This window comes from Ursus arctos, unplaced genomic scaffold (genome assembly GCF_023065955.2).
Source record: "Ursus arctos isolate Adak ecotype North America unplaced genomic scaffold, UrsArc2.0 scaffold_25, whole genome shotgun sequence".
NCBI classification, from domain to species: Eukaryota; Metazoa; Chordata; class Mammalia; order Carnivora; family Ursidae; genus Ursus; species Ursus arctos.
The window spans coordinates 44,525,731-44,546,525 of record NW_026622930.1 but is presented as its reverse complement, the minus strand read 5'-3'; the positions used below and the strand labels follow the sequence as shown (position 1 = coordinate 44,546,525).

General features: G+C 33.9%; 1 protein-coding gene across 1 annotated transcript in view; it reads left to right on the top strand.

Moving 5' to 3' along the window:
- The window catches only part of EXOC5 (exocyst complex component 5), a 57,337-nt gene that overhangs the window by 19,540 nt on the left and 17,002 nt on the right, over positions 1 to 20,795 (top strand). Inside the window, exons 4-12 of the mRNA XM_026480311.4 lie at positions 1,622 to 1,816; positions 5,771 to 5,835; positions 8,761 to 8,789; positions 9,291 to 9,400; positions 14,496 to 14,540; positions 14,677 to 14,817; positions 15,807 to 15,889; positions 16,933 to 17,142; positions 18,658 to 18,805. Coding sequence (XP_026336096.1) covers positions 1,622 to 1,816; positions 5,771 to 5,835; positions 8,761 to 8,789; positions 9,291 to 9,400; positions 14,496 to 14,540; positions 14,677 to 14,817; positions 15,807 to 15,889; positions 16,933 to 17,142; positions 18,658 to 18,805 — 1,026 coding nt within the window. The remainder of the gene's footprint in view (positions 1 to 1,621; positions 1,817 to 5,770; positions 5,836 to 8,760; positions 8,790 to 9,290; positions 9,401 to 14,495; positions 14,541 to 14,676; positions 14,818 to 15,806; positions 15,890 to 16,932; positions 17,143 to 18,657; positions 18,806 to 20,795) is intronic.

The window sequence follows — 20,795 nt, the reverse complement described above, 5'->3', positions numbered from 1 at the left end:
TCTCAATCCATTTTGAAGTAAAATCAAATCACTAGCCTGGCCCTGGTATAAGTAGGCCAAACTTCTAAGCCATTCTTAAGTCCTAAACTGAATCTGGAACCTGTGAACCCCTTTTACAGCCTGAGCCTGATCTGGAACTTGATTGCCCTTTATAAGTATAGTTCATGAAGTCCTGTTCAGCATTGCTGCCTCCCAGCGGCTGTTTGTTCTTTAGTGTTAGGGATTAACAAACTGATTTCTGCTCAAATTTTATTTATTTGATTTCCTTCACTTGAGTATATGTGGCTGTGAAAAAATATTTAATAAAGTCAGTAATTTACATAAGATAGAAAATGTGTTTTTAAGTAGTCAAAGTGATAGATTTAATACTTATAAGGCAGTTTTCTCTTGGTAATAATAATAGTATTAATAGTTAATCTAACAAGCTTTGGAGACAGTCTGCTCTGCCACTTACTAGCTATATAATCTCAAACAACTTCCCTGTGCCTTGGTTTTTTCCATCTATAAAATAGGTTGTTATAAGGATGAAATAAGTAAAGACATGTAATATGCTTAGAACAGTGTCTGGCACAGAGGAAGTCCTTGTGAATGTTTACAGCTCCCACCTCCCTCACCTCTTAACTTAAAGTGAGAACAAAAGTGCCAAACTGAATTATCAGCAACTTTGTTATTGGCAATTCTAAGGCATTCATTGTACATAATTTTCAAATACCACAGGATAATCTGTGTACCCTGGAAAAAAAGGAAGAATATGTTAGGAAGTATTGTACCTTTGCTTCGATTGAATAATTGTTATAGTCTTTTATGTTTTCAAAACAGGGCAAGAACCATCTTACCTTATTTCTAATACTAGCATTTCTCTTCAAATATGTAAAATAAATGTTAAATACTCTATTTTTAATTAGTGCCTTTTATTTCTGACATTTTTGACTCTGTATTAGCAAGCAAATTGTTCAGATCACTGGTCCCTTTGATACTTAGTTCATTGATTTCAGAATCATTGTTTAGCACTAAATTGTACACTGGGAATATTGTTAAACAGGATGCTGTTTTATTGCTTAACAAATGTTCATGATAAAATATTATTTTAATAGTTAAAGGTATAAAAGTATGCAACTTTGTTAAAAAGTTTTCAGATCATGTAGTGCTAATGGGCATAAATTGTTTCTGTAGTTTAGCTCACATGTAACTTCTATGTTATCTTTAGTTACCTAAGTTAGAGAGTAGGAATGAGATGATGGTCTAATTTTGATATGAATTCACTTATTTATTTTTTTATAATAATATTTTTTTATTATATTATGTTAGTCACCATACAGTACATCCCTGGTTTTTGATGTAAAGTTCAATGATTCATTAGTTGCATTTAACACCCAGTGCTCCATGCAATACGTGCCCTCCTTAATACCCATCACCGACCTATCCCATTCCCCCACCCCCGTCCCCTCTGAAGCCCTCAGTTTGTTTCTCAGAGTCCATAGTCTCTCATGCTTCATTCCCCCTTCTGATTACCCCCCCTTTCTTTATCCCTTTCTTCTCCTACCGATCTTCCTAGTGATATGAATTCACTTATAAATTGGGTTCTCTGATTATATTTTATGCTTATGTGCATTTTTCCTAGGTTGCCTTCCAACATTTCCAAGAATTAGATGAGCACATCAGCTACGTAGCAACCAAGGTCTGTCACCTTGGAGACCAGTTGGAAGGGGTAAACACACCTAGACAACGGGCAGTAGAGGCTCAGAAATTGATGAAATACTTTAATGAGTTTCTAGATGGAGAATTGAAATCTGATGTTTTTACAAATTCTGAAAAGGTGAGTACTGTCAGAAGGATAAAAACACCTGCATCATTAATAACAATGCCCAAATTATGAACTACATTTATTACTTTCCAATTATTACTTTCAAAACACCGAGTAGCTGACTTATTAAAACTTTTTATTGTTCTGAAGTGTGTATTAGTACACTTGCCTGCAGATTACTGATGAAGTGTGTATATTCAGATTTTTAATTGCAGAATTGTATGGAATTTTTGTTTATGAAATTATGTATGTTTTGAAAATGCTGAAGTAACTGTATTAATATGTATTTCTTTTCCATAGTTGACTTTTAATATTAACAGAATTAAATGGTTATATTCCACTGGGTGAGGATATAGTCTGACCTGAATCACTGATAGATAGGCTGAAGTATTTCTGAACAAGGAATTCAGAGCTTCTAATTTCTATTACTTGAATAAAGAGCTCTTCTAAAGAATTCAAGCATAGTTTGGACTAAAGTTAGAATTGAAAAATCCGAATTGTTTATGTTAATCCTTCTCATAGCACTAGTCACTTAATACTGGTCTAAGGACACATGGTATTGGCTGTTCTACAATCTTGAAAGGAGGTTATTTAGCTGACTTTCTTCCTCCCAGGGGGAAAAATCAAAATGCATGAAAAAATAGATACTGTTGTAGATAGTATATGCATATGGCAACATTGTCCACTAATATATGAATACAGTCTTCCTGAATTATTCCAAGTTTATTCCATGGAATGTTTTTGATAGCGGAATGTTAAAGGTTAAGTATTGTTGAAGTTTATTTTGAATTAAGCTACACATTTTTGTGAGTAGGGACTATATAAGCTTATAGAATTTATAATTTTTAGAGACCTTTGAAAAAACAGTTACATATTACACATAATTCCTCTAAGGAAAAGACAGTATTTTAAATAATTAGTTTAAGCAATTATATTTATGGTATAAAGTTGAATTGACAAGATTAACGTTAAGAACGTTGTCATACTTAAACACTGTTAAAACAGTGGCTATATCTAGCTTTTATTAGATTTATGTGATTTTTAAGTGTAAGAGTTAATATACATACATACACACACTCCAATGCTTGAACAATGAACTGCTTTCCAGGATAGTTTATGGAATGCTTTTATTTTATGTTTACTAATATATATTTATAATATAAAAGTATATATTTATGCATATTATAAATATGTTTTAAACGTGAAAAATTATATATGATTTAAATTTTATAACTTGGATTACCTTGAATTATACCTGTACGATTATGTAATCTGTTTATTCTGTTATAAACCAAATGCAGATATTTTATCCAAAGTGAGTTTTCCTGTTGCAGCCATTTAGGATCTAGGGAAAAAAATATGACTGATCATACATATTTTTGAATGTGATTTGTATTGCTTGTAATATTTTACATCATGAAATTAAGTTGTTTACACTTTTAAAAACATTTTAATTATCCTCAGGGAATTGTATAGTTCTTGGTATTGTGACCTCTTAAGTTTTGAGGTTTTAATTGAAAGAAAAAGTCTTCATATCGCTAGTTCATTTACTTGGTCACCTAGCTATCTGTAATTTTTGATGTGCAAATATAGACTAATAGTTTTTAAGGAATTCCTCTTCTTCTTTGCTTCACTTTCTTCTACATCCCATTTGCTTTCATCTTGTGTTCCTTTTTTTTTTTTTAATATTTATTTGTTCGGGAGAGAGAGAGAGTGTGCACACATGTGAGGGGGGAGAGGGAAAGGGAGGGAATCTCAAGCCAACTCCCTGCTGAGCACAGAGCAGGAAGCCCAAGGTGGGGCTCGATCTCATGACCCTGAGATCATGATCTGAGCCAAAATCTAGAGTCAGACACTCAACTGACTGAGCCACCCAGGTGCCTGTGTTCCTTTTTACTTATATTTTCTTCCTTTTTTCCCCGATTGTCTGGTTTTTCTCTCGTGTCTCCCATAAGTTTTGGGTTACTGTTTGCTAATTGTGAATCATTATTTTTGGGTTGGTACTATCACAGTTAACTACACTTAGGAACTCATATATGTTATTAGATTGCTAATTATCAGATGAACTTCTGTCTATCTCAATTTCTACCTTCCCAAAGGAAAGAAAAGTGAAATCACCCACATAGCTAGGGAAGTGTATGATTGTGGAAGGAATTGGAATGGGATAAGATAATCAACATATCTTCTTCCTGCTCCATAGTCATTTTTGTTTTTTTAATCTTTGTTTGTCAGAATCTTCTGATTTTCTTCTCTAGAAAAGACCTATTTTATGTTCATATTATATTTTTTCTCTTAACTCTGTTCTTACAAAATATGTTAGTTTTTCTCCGTAGAATCACAGCTCATTGTGCTTCATGTAGATAATGCCTGATGACTCTGCTTATCTTTAACACTGTTTGCTAGCATGGGTAGTCTCACCTCACTCTAGAAGTAAGCAAATGATTAGATTGTGGATTTGACGATTTCTGTACTTTCTGTTGTAGTACATTTTAACCGATAGATAACCGTGATTTTTACAAAATAATTACCCATAGAAATTCAATAAAATCAAGTGTTACTTGCTACTATACTCCTCCTACATTTAAGCAGAGTTTGCAGACGGCACACAATAGGGACTTCTATCTCTTAAAAGATAAGAACAAATTCCAGATGGAAGCAGAACTGGCTGTGGACCAGGCAGGTCTTTTCTGAAGGGAATATTGGTGAGGAGAAAAGGATGGACATTGCTAGTCCAACTAAATGGCATGCTGAGAAGTGATCCTGCAGTAGTACTTGTGCCCATGTGCAGCAGGATTGAGTGAGTGTTTGACAACTGAAAATGACAGTGACATGCTGACTAGGAGAGAAGAGATAACTGAAACTGAAATGCTATATTCACTATTGTTTGACAACAGTGATACCCTTTCTTTGGCCCTGCTGTTTTCCACTGTTGCTTGCCAGTCTTCACATGAGTACTTACAACTATAGTAATGTTTTTAGCTCTTCCTTCATGTTTTTAGGAATGTCTTTTTATTTTTTAGTGTAAAAGAAAGTGATTATAAAATCAGTTACTAAAGGTGTGCGAAACTAAAACTCAGTACTTATGTGACATTTAAAGAAAAAGTGAATATTACATAACTCCCCTACACATTAGTGTAAATAAGCAGTGTCACATATTTGCATTTTAAGAACTTTAGACCCTTGGGGCGCCTGGGTAGCACAGTCGTTAAAGCGTCTGCCTTCGGCTCAGGGCGTGATCCTGGCGATCCGGGATCGAGTCCCACATCAGGCTCTTCCGCTACGAGCCTGCTTCTTCCTCTCCCACTCCCCCTGCTGTGATCCCTCTCTCGCTGGCTGTCTCTCTGTCACATAAATAAATAAAATCTTAAAAAAAAAAAAAAAAAAAAGAACTTTAGACCCTTGACCTTAGTCCTTTAGTTCTACAACTTAAATAAATACACACATTTTTGTACCGTATTTCATTCAGGAGACTTCATATTAAATTCTGTCTTTGCTTTTAGAACAAGTTTTATGAAGTTATGTATTTATTAAATGACAGGTGTTTTTGTTTTATGCATTTAGCTTAAAGTGAGATAAATGCAGCAATATGATCTGTATTTTTTTCATAAATCTTAGTTATCTTTTTTGGGTTCATAAACCAGAAGAAACATTGCTGCTTTCAGCAAGCAAGGACTTGAATTTTTTCCAAGTAAATTTGAACTGCAGGTTTCATTGGGAAGGGACTGTGGCATTTTATAAAGTTACAAAATTTCAATACCAGAAAGACAAATGTTTATGTTGTATTTTATTGATTCATTATTGGTGATATCCCAGATGTCTTTCTGTTGCTTGCAAGGTTTTATTTTTGTGGATTTTAAAAGAAAATTGTTGGAGTGAAGGTCTATGGGCTATTTTCAAGTATAAAACTATTTTTGATATGCATAAGGTTTTTCTTTTTAATTACTGCTTTCATTTATTTTTGAATAGATAAAGGAGGCAGCGGACATCATTCAGAAGTTGCACCTAATTGCCCAGGAGTTACCTTTTGACAGGCAAGTTTATTTCTCAAGAGCTAATTTGGATATGTGCTGTAATTTATAGATAAACTTGTATTTAAAAACTGAATGGTTTTGCTTATTCAACAAGAATTTATTGAATACCCCCTTTGTACAACACATAGTATATAGTAGTTGATTGAAAAAATATGGTCTCTTAATATCTGCATGTAATGATGTACCTTGAAATACTTTTAATCCTTTGCCTTTCTTCTGAAAAGAAATTGCTGAAGGAGAATTTTGAAATTTACTAATGTGATATTTTGAATTTTTATTTTTTGGACTTTGATAACCTGGGTGGGAGAGGACAGGGAAAATTTAAACATGGGGTCATTCAGCTGTTTTTTTCTTATATTTAGATGAGAATTCTTTAACTTCTTAGGGTTTTAGACACTTTTGAAAAGCTGATGAAAGCTATAAAGTTTCTTCAAATAACTCAGATACACACAGATTATTATATGCATCTTCATGGGATTTTAGACTCTTAGCCTATCCACAGACTCCTTAGGGACATCAGGTTAAGAAACCTTGCTTTAAAGTCAGGTATTAATGGTTTCATTTTAAAAGAAACTTTATGAAGAAGATTTTTTTCATGATTTCCTTTAGTCCATAGAATGTCAGACTTTTTTAAATAAAATCTTGGTAGTAGTAGTTTCCTCATATGAATGTCTGAAAAAAATAAGTCTTCATCTAATAGACAATATATCTGTTACTACTTTTGGCAGTACTTGAGGATTCTTGAGTACAGGTAGAATGTAAATGTATTGCTATACTTAAAGCTTGCAATACAAACATAGGGTGAGAATGAATTTCCTACCCCCAAAATATATCTTATTTTATCCCAACTCTGAATCATCATATAGGATTAGCAGTGATGGTCATGTATCATTTAGCTATTGCTAATAATCTTATATTTTCCCAGCATTATGGCTCATGATTTTTTTTATGAATAGTTCTGTTTTGTTTATTAAAATATTATTTTACTAGGGTCAGAAAGATATTCTCATTTATTTTATAAAGAAGCATTAAGTCATTAAAACATGGTTATATGAGAAAAAACTTTTGTTATATTACTACAATTTATTGAAGAGATTTAGTTCATATTTTGTGTTAAAATATACTTTGAAGGACACCTGGGTGGTTCATTTGGTTCAGCGTCTGCCTTCGGCTCAAGTCATGATCCCAGGGTCCCGGGATCGAGCCCCTTGTCAGGCTCCCTGCTTAGTGGGAGTCTGCTTCTCCCTCTGCCCCTCCCCTCTTCCCTCTCTTCTCAAATAAATAAATGAAATCTTTAAAATAAATACATACTTAAAAATAAATTAGAAAAGAAATGGGATTGTCAAAATATAAATATTTCAGTATATTGCTTTATCCTCACCAGGAACTATCATCCCTATCTCCTTGATTGATTGATAGATTGATTTTTAAAGTTTATTTATTTAAGTAATCTCTACATCCAACATGGGGCTTGAACTCACAACCCAGAGATCAAGAGCTTCATGCCGTACTGACTGAGCCAGCCAGGTGCTTCATTAGTAATGATTTTTAAAATCACCCACAAAAACCTCTATCTCATTTCAGAGTTGGACCATTTATTTAAGTGGGTAAAATGTGTGGCTCACAACAGGTGCTTAATAATTATTGGTTAATCTCTCCATCCTAGTCTACATATACTCATCTTCTTTCACTTCTCAGTTACATACTTATAGTTTTGTTTTAGCCTCTACTGAGCCTTGAAATTGTGTATATATATCCTAATTAAATTTAATTTTTTCAGAAAGATGATATGGCCTTACATGCACTCTAATCCACCATGACTTTGATACATCAATTTAGTATAACTCTCTAAATTTTTATTACCTTCTTTTTCTGTCTTTGCATCTCTTTTGCCAGCCACCCTCCTCTCTCTAAACTGATTGCGTAGGATCTCTCAACATTAATTTTCCATGATTTACCTTCTCCCTTGATATTTAAGATTTTAAAAATTTCTAGTGTATGGTGGTATGTGATATTTTAGTTTCTGAATTTGCAAAGATTGAATGGTCAGTCTATAAGACACGTTGCTGGGTCCTTTTTATGGCGTCTCTTTTATTTTTCATATATTTATTTTATCATTGTTTTTCTTTTAAATAAAAATAATGAAATTTTATATGAAAAAATCCCAACAGAAGGGGCAAATAGACAATTATCAAGGAATCTAAAATGTTAATGAATATGTGTTGGGACAGCAGCTCAGTTTTGGGGCTGGGGGTGGAGTTGTTAATGCCTCATATAGAACTTCCCCCTCTTTAAGAAGTTATTGGTTATTCAGTGTGAATTTCATAAATGAGAACCAGCTACCCCATCTGAATTGCCCAAATTCAGCTTTGTTACCTGGTCTGCTTATTGTCCGTACTCTTTCCCTTCTGGCTTTCTTTCTCTCTTTCTTTCTGTCTCTCTCTTTTTTTAGAGGTAAAGGATTTTTTTTTAATTTTATTTATTTATTGGACAGAGAGAGACACAGCGAGAGGGAACACCAGCAGGGGAAGTGGGAAAGGGAGAAGCAGGCTTCCTGCTGAGCGGGGGGCCCGATGCGGGGCTTGATCCCAGGACCCTGGGATCATGACCTGAGCCAAAGGCAGACGGCAGACTCTTAACCACTGATCCATCCAGGTGCCCCAGGCTTTCTCTTTTTCTTTTCTTTCTTGGAATCTTCTTTTCTTTCTTTTTTCTTTTCTTTTCTTTCTTTTCTTTTCTTTCTTTCTTTTCTTTCTTTCCTCGCTCCCTCCCCTTCTTTTCCTTCCTTCCTTTTCAATGATGACCTTTAGTACAAAGGCTTCCCTTATACTCCCCAGATTATTTTTCCCCTTTTATTAACATCTTAGATTACTATGGTACATTTGTCACTACTAATGAAACTTACCATTGATTTTTATCTTTCAGGTTTTCAGAAGTAAAATCCAAAATTGCAAGTAAGTTTTTAATAGTATTTAAAAGTATTTGAAATAGTATTTAAAAGTATTTAGTTTTGAATAGATGATAAAAATACTGGTGTAATAGAAAAAAAAAATAGTAAAAGGAGAGATAGTGGAAACAACGTCATCCTCCCACCCCATCCCTGAGTTTAACTTCCTCTTCCTTGAAACAGTCATTACTAGTGTCGGAAATGACATCTAGAGGTTTATCTCAGTCAGCTGCTTTTTTAATTATCAGTGGTAAATGGTAGTCAGACCACAGGAGTTCAGCTGTTTTACTGGTTGGAAGATTTTATTGTCTTGAAAATATAGATTTAGATATCATAGTATATTATAAGGGCTAAATTCACTGCCTATAATCTCATATTGTTTTTGTAATTCTTTAAAAAGAAAGTTAGATCCATAGTCATAGTATTTGTAAATAATTCATATGTTTGTATATAACTCGGATACCTTGAATGTCTCATTGTAGATGAATGACTTTCTTTATATGTTTAGGTAAATACCATGATTTAGAATGCCAACTGATTCAGGAGTTTACTAGTGCTCAAAGAAGAGGTGAAATCTCCAGAATGAGAGAAGTAGCAGCAGTTTTGCTTCATTTTAAGGTAAATAGTAATAAAAACGAAGTTTAGTTTTTAAGATTGTGGAGATTATATAAATTCTATATAGTATAGTCTCTGATTTTATTATAGTTGTAGGACTATATCATAGTGATAATTTTTATTATTTTGAACAATTTGTACATTTCAGATCTCTATAAATGTTAAATTTTAGGTATTTAATATTATTTTATATTCAATATTAATATTTTATCAGTTAATTTTTATGTAGGTTGACACAGAAAATCATGCTATCTTCTTGTTTTTTAATTTATTTTTTCAGTCAAACATGTTATGAACTAGGTCATTAGAAGATTTAGCCTTAAATATCTGGTGGAATGTAGGAACCAGAGAGTAGATAGAATGTAACTAGTAAAAGATTTAAATTAAATTCAGAGGATCTCAGGTGGTAATACAAAGGAATATTGTCTTCTTAGAATTTGCATTAGGAAAAGAATCCCTATATGGCGTTGTATTTCTACAAAGAAGTTGCTTAAAGAAAGAGTTTGCGGGGCGCCTGGGTGGCTCAGTCGTTAAGCGTCTGCCTTCGGCTCAGGGCGTGATCCCAGCGTTCTGGGATCGAGCCCCACCTCAGGCTTCTCTGCTGGGAAGCCTGCTTCTTCCTCTCCCACTCCCCCTGCTTGTGTTCCCTCTCTCTCTGGCTGTCTCTCTCTGTCAAATAAATAAATAAAATCTTAAAAAAAAAAAAAAAAAGAAATAGAGTTTGCTTAGTTTCAGACCATAGTGCTATGAAACCGAAGTCAACCACAAGAAAAAGTTTGGGAAGACCACAAATACTAGGAAGGTAGAGAACATCCTACTAAAGAATGAATGGGTCAACCAGGAAATTAAAGAAGAATTAAAAAATACATGGAAGCAAATGAAAATGAAAACAAGACAGTCCAAAACCTTTGGGATGCAGCGAAGGTGGTCTTAGGAGGGAAGTATATAATAATACAGGCCTTCCTCAAGAAGCAAGAAAAGTCTCAAATGTACAGCCTAACTTTACATCTAAAGGAGCTGGAAAAAGAACAATAAATAATGCCTAAATCCAACAGGAGAAGGAAAATAATAAGGATTAGAGCAGAAATAAATGATATAGAAATTAAAAAAAAAAAAACAGTAGAACAGATCAACAAAACTAGGAGCTGGTTCTTTGAAAGAATTAACAAAACTGATAAACCCCTAGCCAGACTTATCAAAAAGAAAAGAGAAGGGACCCAAATAAATAAAATCATGAATGAAAGAGGAGAGATCACAGCCAACACTGCAGAAATACAATTATAAGAGAATATTATGAGCAATTATATGCCAACAAATTTGGCAATCTGGAAGAAGTCGGTGAATTCCTAGAAACATATAAACTACCAAAACTAAAACACGAAGAAAATGAAGACCTGAATAGACCCATAACCAGCAAAGAAATTGAATCAGTAATCAAAAATCTCCCAACAAATGAGTCCAGGGCCAGATGGCTTCCCAGGAGAATTCTCCCAAACATTTAAAGAAGAATTAATAGCTATTCTTCTGAAACTGTTCCAAAAAATAGAAATGGAAGGAAAACTTGCAAACCTATTCTATGAGGCCAGCATTACCTTGGACCCAAAACCAAAGACCCCACTAAAAAGGAGAATTACAGACCAATATCCCTGGTGAACGTGGATGCAGAAATTCTCAACAAGAATGATACTAGCTAATCAAATCCAATAGTACATTATAAGGATTATTCACCATGACCAAGTGAGATTTATTCCTGGGCTGCAGAGGTGGCTCAGTATCTGCAAATCAATCAGTGTGATACACCACATTAATAAAAGAAAGGATAAGAACTATATGATCTTCTCAGTAGATAGAGAAAAAGCATTTGACAAAGTATAGCATCTTTTCTTGACAAAAACCCTCAAGAAAGTAGGAATAGATGGAATATACCTAAACATAATAAAGGCCATATATAAAAGAGCCACAGCTACTATCATCCTCAATGGGGAAAAACTGGGAGCTTTTTCCCTAAGGTCAGGTACACAACAGGGATGTGCACTCTTACCACTGTTGTTGAACATAGTACTGGAAGTCCTAGCCTCCGCAATCAGACAACACAAAGAAAAGGCATCCAGATCAGCAAGGAAGAAGGCAGGCTCACGCTTCGCAGATGACATACTCTGTAGAAAACCCAAAAGACTCCACCAAAAAACTGCTACGACTGATACAGAAATTCAGCAATGTCACAGGAAATAAAACTGCAAAGAAGTCTATTACATTTGTATACACCAATAATGAAGCAGCAAAAAGAGAAATCGAGGAATCGATCACATTTACAATTGCACCAAGAACCGTAAGATACCTAGGGAAAAATCTAACCAAAGAGGTAAAAGATCTGTACTCTGAAAACTGTAAAAAACTTACGAAAGGCATTGAGGAAGACACAAAGAATTGGAAAAGCATTCCATGCTCACGGATGGGGAGAATAAGCATTGTTAAAATGTCTATACTACCCAAAGCAATCTGCACATTCAACGCAATCCCTATCAAAATAATACCAGCATTTTTCACAGAGCTGGAACAAATAATCCTAAAATTTCTGTGGAACCAGAAAAGACCCCGAATAGCCAAAGGAATGTTGGAAAAGAAAACCAAAGCTGGTGGCATCACAATTCTGGACTTCAAGCTGTATTACAAAGCTGTAATCATCAAGACAGTATGGTACTGACACAAAAACAGACACGTAGATCAATGGAACAGAATAGAGAACCCAGAAGTTGATGTACAACTCTGTAGTCAACTAATCTTCGAAAAAGCAGGAAAGAATATCCAATGGAAAAAAGACAGTCTCTTCAACAAATGGCATTGGGAAAATTGGACAGCAAAATGCAGAAGAATGAAACTGGACCACTTTCTTACACCATACACAAAATTCAAAATGGATGAAAGGCCTAAATGTGAGACAGGAATTCATCAAAATCCTAGAGGAGATCACAGGCAGCAACCTCTTTGACTTCGGATGCAGCAACTTCTTACTAAACACATCTCCAGAGGCAAGGGAAACAAAAGCAAAAATGAACTATTAGGACTTCATCAAGGTAAAAAGCTGCACAGCAAAGGAAACAATTGACAAAACTAAAAGGCAGTGTATGGAATGGGAGCAGATATTTACAAATGACATATTTGATAAAGGGCTAGTATCCAAAATCTGTGAAGAACTTGCCATACTCAACACCAAAAAAACAAAAAATCCAGTCAAGAAATGGGCAGAAGGTATGAACAGACATTTCTCCAGAGAAAACATATGAAAAAATGCTCAACATCACTGGGCATCAGGGAACTACAAATCAAAACCACAATGAGATACCACCTCACACCAGTCAGGATGGCTAAAATTAACAAATCAGGAAACAACAGATGTTGGTGAGGATGTGGAGAAAGGGACACTGTTGGTGGGAATGCCAACTGGTGTAGCCACTCTGGAAATGGTATGGAGGTTCCTCAAAAAGTTAAAAATAGAACTACCCTGGGGCGCCTGGGTGGTGCAGTCGTTAAGCGTCTGCTTCGGCTCAGGGCGTGTTCCCGGCGTTATGGGATCGAGCCCCACATCAGGCTCCTCCGCTGTGAGCCTGCTTCTTCCTCTCCCACTCCTCCTGCTTGTGTTCCCCCTCTTGCTGGCTGTCTCTATCTCTGTCAAATAAATAAAAAATCTTAAAAAAGTTGAAATCTTAAAAAAAATAAATAAAAAAAATAAAAAATAGAACTACCCTATGACTGAGCAATTGCACTACTAGGTATTTACCTAAAGAATACAAAAACACTGATTCAAAGGGGCACATGCACCTCAAGGTTGATAGCAACAATGTCCACAATAGCCAAAATACGGAAAGAGCCCAGATGCCATCGATTGATTAATGGATAAAGAAGATGTGGTGTATACACACACACACACACACACACACACACACACACACACTGGGATATTACTCGGCCATCAAAAAGAATGAAACCTTGCCATTTGCAGTGATGTGGATAGAACTAGAGTGTATTATGCTAAGCAAAATAAGGCAGAAAAAGACAAATACCATATGATTTCACTCATGTGGAATTTAAGGAACAAAACGGATGAACATGGGGAAGGGAAGGGAAAATAAGATAAAAACAGAGAGGGAGGCAAACCGTAAGACACTTTTTTTTTTTTTTAAGATTTTATTTATTTATTTAACAGAGCACACAAGCAGGGGGAGCTACAGAGGGAGAGGGAGGAGCAGGCTCCCCACTGAGCAGGGATTCTAACCTTGGGCTTGATCCCTGGACCCTGGGATTATGACCTGTGCCGAAGGCAGACACTTAACCAGCTGAGCCACCCAGGTGCCCCGAGAAACTCCACACAAAAATATATATATATAAATCTGTTTATATTTGCATCTGTGTAGGGAAATAGAAGTTATTTTTTCAGACTTTTCATTTGAGTAAAATACCTGCATGAGTATTGAGAATGGCTCTTGAGACAATAGCATACTTTGCATTACTTAACTTGTTTTTATGTATGATTTGTTAATGAATAAAAATCATTATAGAGAACTTAATATGACAAATTATTTGTTTAAATATGCTCTGCTAAAATAGATTCAATTTTAAAAGTAAATTTCCAGAATGCCAGTTAAGTACAGCTCTGTTCAGATTCTTACAGGAGAACACAAATGCTTTGAATCCAAGAGAGTAAAGAAGGAAATACATACATAGGTATACCTTTTTTCAAGATTGTGAATCTGTGTGTGTGTGAGTGCATGCACACGTATACGTGTTTTAGAGTTGAAGGAGATGGCTAGGTGATCATAGGGCAAAATGACTGTACAGAACTCATACCTCAGTGTCCTTTCATTCTAAAATCCTGCAGGGATATGAACCAGGTGATCAATTTCATAGAAAGCAATTGGGAGCAGATACTATATTATTAGTTTTCTGTGATTAATTTTATTTAAGCTCATAACAATTACTACTGGTGATTCATAAGGACATAGACATAGCTTTATTACATATAATAACTCTTTTATTGAGATTATTACTATTATTGTTGTTAAACCAGAACTGTGATAATGTATTTCTTTCTTCTTCGTAGGGTTATTCCCATTGTGTTGATGTTTATATAAAGCAGTGCCAGGAGGTAACATAATAGTATACTTTATTGGATTTTATTTTATTTTATGCTTTATTTTATTTTATTTTATTTTATTTTATTTTATGTATTTTTAAAACCATTTAGAAATTATATATTCACTATGTAAAATGCCTCTATTTAGGGTGCTTACTTGAGAAATGATATATTTGAAGATGCAGCAATACTTTGTCAACGGGTGAACAAACAAGTTGGAGATATCTTTAGTAATCCAGAAACAGTACTGGCTAAACTTATTCAAAATGTATTTGAAATCAAACTACAGGTAATTTTAAACAATGATTAAATAGTTCTTAAGGCAATCTGTGATTTTCTTTTTCCTCTGTGTTTTAAAAGTTTTTTAAAAATTTAGTTTATTCATGTAATGCCCTTTGGGATAGTAATCTATTTATTCAGTGAAGGGGAAAGGAATGACAGTGTCATGCTTTTTTAAAAAATATTGTTCGTCAAGAAAAAAAAGGTGCTAATCATAATCACTAAGCATCATCAGAGCACATTTGAAATTTATTCCAGGAGCAATAGTAGTTATAACAGGTTGTCAAGGGGTAGCCTCACATTTTAATTTTTATTGGGTCCTTACTCTGACCAATAGATGGCATTTGTGAAATTGAGTAAGAATTACAAGTGCAATCTGTAGAATTTTTTATAATATGTACTAACACGAAAAGAAAAAACACAGTAATTTTAATTTACAACCTTGATTCCCATAGCACTATACATTAAAGCAACATTTTCTAAACTATGTTTACTACCAGATTAAGCAACATTAAAGAAGTATTTGATTTTAAAACACAATTCATGACTTTTAGTAGCCTTTAAAAGTACTAATATGTATTGTGATTCTCTGGAAACAAGAGTGTAAAGTACAGCATATCCTAATTTTAGAGTAATGCCTGTTAATGTCTCAAGGGACCCTAGGGTTACCCAGGCCACAGTTTGGGGAATGCTGCTTTAAGGAATTGACTTTATCAGTAGAGCCTCAGGTTTTGTTTTTAAAATGTACTTTATGAGGCAAGGTAAGGCCAGTTTCAAAAGAAAAGTTATTTTGAAATTCTTAATACTTAGTCCCAAGAGTGCTATAAATGAACATGTAAATATGAGAAGCATTAAAAATTAAAAACCTATTTTTTTATATTGATATATTTTCTATGCATTGCCTTTTCTATTATATTTTAATCAGAATAATTCAAGAATGTGGAATAATTTTAGAGAAAAATATATAATTTACTTGACAGAATGTTGACTTTTTTCCAGAGTTTTGTGAAAGACCAGTTAGAAGAATGTAGGAAGTCTGATGCAGAGCAGTATCTCAAAAATCTCTATGATTTATATACAAGGTATGCTTTTAATTACTAGAAAATAGGAAAATAGTAACATCTCAGATTTTCTTTCCTTTTTTTTAATAGAAATGAAGTATTCAGGTATTTTGAGTAATAGTTTGTCAGATAGCAGTATACATTTTAGCATTAAATGCTTGGTTATATAGACTACTATTGTATAGAGAGCAGTATTCTCAGCATGTTAACTTAAGGAATTGGATATTATGCTGTATAGTCATGTACTTTAATGTAAATTTTTTCATGCTGTTTAAGACTCAAGAATTTTGTTTCTGATTTTAATTGTAAGCTAGTTCACTATTCTTTAAATTTTTTCTCTAAGACGTGGTATAATTACATTTATTTGGCAGTTAAAACTGTAGAAATTGAGAAAGTCACAAATTCTTAACAAATGACAGCTTCAGCCTTAAGCCTGATAGGAAAATTTGCCATGGGCTTTGTAAATAAAAGTGTAACATTTGGAAATATTGTATCAGAAGCTTAGCTTCTCATGGAGTTTTTTTTTCCAGTCCTGTTGCTGTTCATCAGTGTCATCATTTTGAAAGGAGGGTTTTCAAAAGTAACTGTAATCAGGAAGTTCATCCCAACAACATTTATTGTGAGCCTGTCTTTAATAATGTGAAACAGAAAATTAGAGGGAAGTCCACATGGACATTTGTGTTAAATTGGGATAAAGACAAAAGAAAATAAACAGAAAGTAGATCTCTCAGTATTCTGATGTGAGTACCATATCATGAATGGCATTAGAACTCTGCCACTGTTGCCATTTCTAGACTGGTCGGTTGCCTTGGTTTCCTCTCCTAAGATCCCTAGGAGATTATCCCTAGTCAGTTTTCTAAACCATAGTGTTGTTTGCAATATCCATTCTACTTTATATATTACCCTATGCAGCTGCTCTCTGTATCCTAAGTGTCTTCCAAGGTTTAAGAAATGGTGGTTTAACATAAGTTATTAAAATCACATTGTAAAAATATATATTCCTTAGTATTGTCACTATACCTAAAATATACATTAATCTTTTTTTCCCCCCTTTCCATGAAAAGAACCACAAATCTTTCCAGCAAGTTGATGGAATTTAACTTAGGTACTGATAAACAGACTTTCTTGTCTAAGCTTATCAAATCCATTTTCACTTCCTATTTGGAGAACTATATTGAGGTGGAGACTGGATATTTAAAAAGCAGAAGTGCTATGATCCTGCAGCGCTATTATGACTCAAAAAACCATCAAAAGAGATCCATTGGCACAGGAGGGTAAGTGTTTTTATTAAATGTTGTAGTTAAAACTAAAGATTTTAAAAACTTTATTATATTTGGACAAAGTTGTCAAATATGACAGTGAATTTTCTGTGAAGAACTCATTTAACCCAGCTTATTTACACCATTGATCAAATCCTGTCTCTTGAACCACATGTTGAAATAACCTAATATAATGTAATTAAAATGTAAAGCAGAATACCAGCACTGTAAAGAGTTCTATAGTCTCCTTTTTTCCCCCCCAGACTGAGTAAATTATTCCAGGTTGTTAACTAGGAAGCACATCATTTTTTGTTGTTGCAGATATGGGAAAAAATAGCACGTGGGCATAAAGTTATTTAATTAATACCTTAAAACCTGTGATTATTCACATACTAGAAGAAAATGATTTGCTGTAGGGTTGGTGGCACCTGTTATCCAGATCTCAACTGTCTGGGTTTGATTCTAAAATGAAGCAGAATAGAGTACAGAGTACACTCAAATCAGTTTCTTGTTTCCAAGTTTGTCATATACTAAAGAATGGTCAGGGAGAGGTTGTAATTAGGAATAAGAAGTGACATCTGAAAGTCAGCAGCAAGTAAAGGAAGAGAAAAACTAAAGAACAATTATGAAAATTTAAAAAAAAATTAAGTTTTGGGTGCCTGGCTGGCTCAGTCAGTGGTGTATGCAACTCTTGATCTCAGGATTGTAAGTTTGAGCCCCATGTTGGGTGTAGAGATTATGTTTAAAAAAAAAAAAAAATATATATATATATATATATATATATATATATAATTTGTTTAAGATTTTATTTGTTTATTTAGGAGAGAGAGAGCATGAGCAGCAGGGAGAGGATCAGAGGGAGAGGGAGAACAGGCTCCAGGGAGCCTGATGCGGGGCTTGATCCCAGGACTCTGAGAGCATGACCTGAGCCGAAGGCAGATGCTTAACCGACTGAGCCACCCAGGTGCCCCCAAAATAAAATCTTTTAAAAAAATGTTCATAGTGGTCTAGAGCTAGATATTCTAGGAGCAAAAGAAATCCAACCTTCTAAAGATACCACCAAATAATGTTCAAAATAACCCTCAGTCATTAAGAAAAGCTAAACTGTGTTTCATATATCTTATTTAATAATGATAAAGAAATGTGCAATATGCTCAAATGGTTAAATATATTTAAAAAGCACTGAATTTTTGAGGTAAGTAGGATGATTTAGTTATATTAACTTATTTGGAATAGTCCAGTTCATAAGGAAACCAAACAAGAAATTTTTGGCTATTGAGTCACAATTAAAGAGCTGAAAGAGACTTTAAAGGTCATAATTCCATATATACTCATTTTTCTGATGAAAATCTTCTGTTTAGAGATTAAGGCTTATTTCACTTTACAGAGCTAATTATTGAAATTAGAACTTTTAGGTCTGGCAGTTAGTCCATTTATCTCTGTTGATTTATACTAAGTTGAAGAGTACTTGAAATTGAAATCTGTGTATAGTAAAGTGTTCTCTTTTCATTTGTTGTTATGATGCATTAGTATTCAGGATTTGAAAGAGAGAATTAGACAACGTACCAATTTACCACTGGGGCCAAGTATCGATACTCATGGGGAAACTTTCCTATCTCAAGAAGTGGTGGTTAATCTTTTACAAGAAACCAAGCAAGCCTTTGAAAGATGTCATAGGGTAAGAGTAATTATAAATTTATTTTATTTATATGGTTGTGTTTTTTAATCTTTGCCTTGTTTATAATAAGATCTAAATCTGCTCTCTGGTTAGGAACAACTACTTTTTTGTAATAAAAAATGATGGAGGTTTTGTTTTGGAGAACAGAATTATTTTTAAATTATTTAGAAGTATATTTTAATATAATTTTGAAAGTTGAATATACCACATTTTTCTTCTGTAAGGTATATTAAATCAAGATATGAAAGGGAGATTTAGAGCCATCTCATAAAGAAACAGACCATTAGGGAAAAAAGAATATTTTAAGAACCTAGATACCAAAGGAAAAGTTGAGTCCATTAAACTTTAGAATTTCTGTCCAACAAACACACTTTAACAAAGGAAACAGATAAGTCATAGCCTGCAAGAAGGTATTTATAACCAATGTTACTAGCAGAAGATTATGTAAAACAAGTAATAGTGGCAAATAATTGTATAGCATATACAATGTTCCAAAGCACTTTAGATATACACCAGCTCATTTAATCATTGTAACAACCTTGTGAGGTTTTTATTCCATTTTACAGATGAAGAAACTGAGATAACATACTTCTTAAGCAGTGGAACTGAGAGTTGAGGCAGTCTTAATTTTTTATTTGTATTGATATATATAGTCTATATATTTTATATTGATGGACAGTAAATCAATATAAATAATACATATAAATATAAATCAATAGAAAACAAAGACTAAAAATGCACATAGTGGGTTCTCAGTAAATGAAGTAACTATCATTGACGCCATTATATGTGATAGCCAAGAGCTATCTCTGGAGTCAGCTAGAGGTGGACTCAAAACCTGGCTTGACCACTGCCTCTGGCCAGTTACCTAATGTCTCTAAAGCTCAGATTCTTTACCTACAAAAAGGAGATAATATATGCAAGTTATTTTGGAATAAGTTAGGAAGGGTTATTTTGATAAACATATGTAAACAAATACAGAAAATGTAAATTACCAGTAAGATAGTCAATCTCACTAATAGGAAAATGAAACTTAAAATGGGAAAATACTATCTCATTCTCATTCAGTCTACAAAAATTAAGTCTGGTGATACTAAGTGTGTGTTAAGGATGTGGAGCAATAGAAATTTTCATACACTACCAATGGAAATAAAAATTGGTATAGTTACTTTGGATAGTAACTTGAGATTTCCTTAGAGAAACTCATAGGTCTACATGCCATGTCTAACATCATAGCAGTGTTTATCATGGTGAAAAATTAGAAGCAAATTAAGTGTGCCTCAAAAAGAGAATTGATAAACTGACATTGTTCATACACTAGAAAACCATGTAACAATTTAAATGACTAAACTAGAGTTACATGTATCCACAATAAATCTCAAAAATACAGTGTTGAGTGAAAAAGAACAAGATGGGGAAAAGATATATTCAGTATAACACCACTATACAAAGTTTCAAAAAGTAAAAGGATACCTTATATTGTTTAGGGATGTGCCCAAGCATAAGCATGATAGATTCAGGGTAGTGTTTGCCATGAGGGAGGAGTACCTAATGGACTTTATCCATATGTAGAACTCCCCTTCCTCCCTCCCCCGCAAAAAGATAAAAAATCTGAAGTACATTTGGAAAAATGTTAAGGTTTGACACATCTGGGTGGGTGATGGGTATATTTGGTAAATTACTATCTCTACTTTTCTGAATGCTGGTAATATGTTAAAGTATTTCTAAAGATCATTGAACCTGAAGCTGTCAGCATTATGTTGTTTGAATCATAGTAACTAGCTCTATATCATGACCTTTTGTCTAGAAAGTTACAAGATGGAAATTCAGTTTTGTTTAGCACAATCTGATCCAAGAAACATGTGTTTACTTTGTACCAGCTGCTATGCTAGACATTGAAGATATAAAAATAAGACCTATATATTACTTTTGAATAGTGTGGAGAAAGGAGGTAGACCTAAATAATCAATGCAAAATAGGTATACCCTGC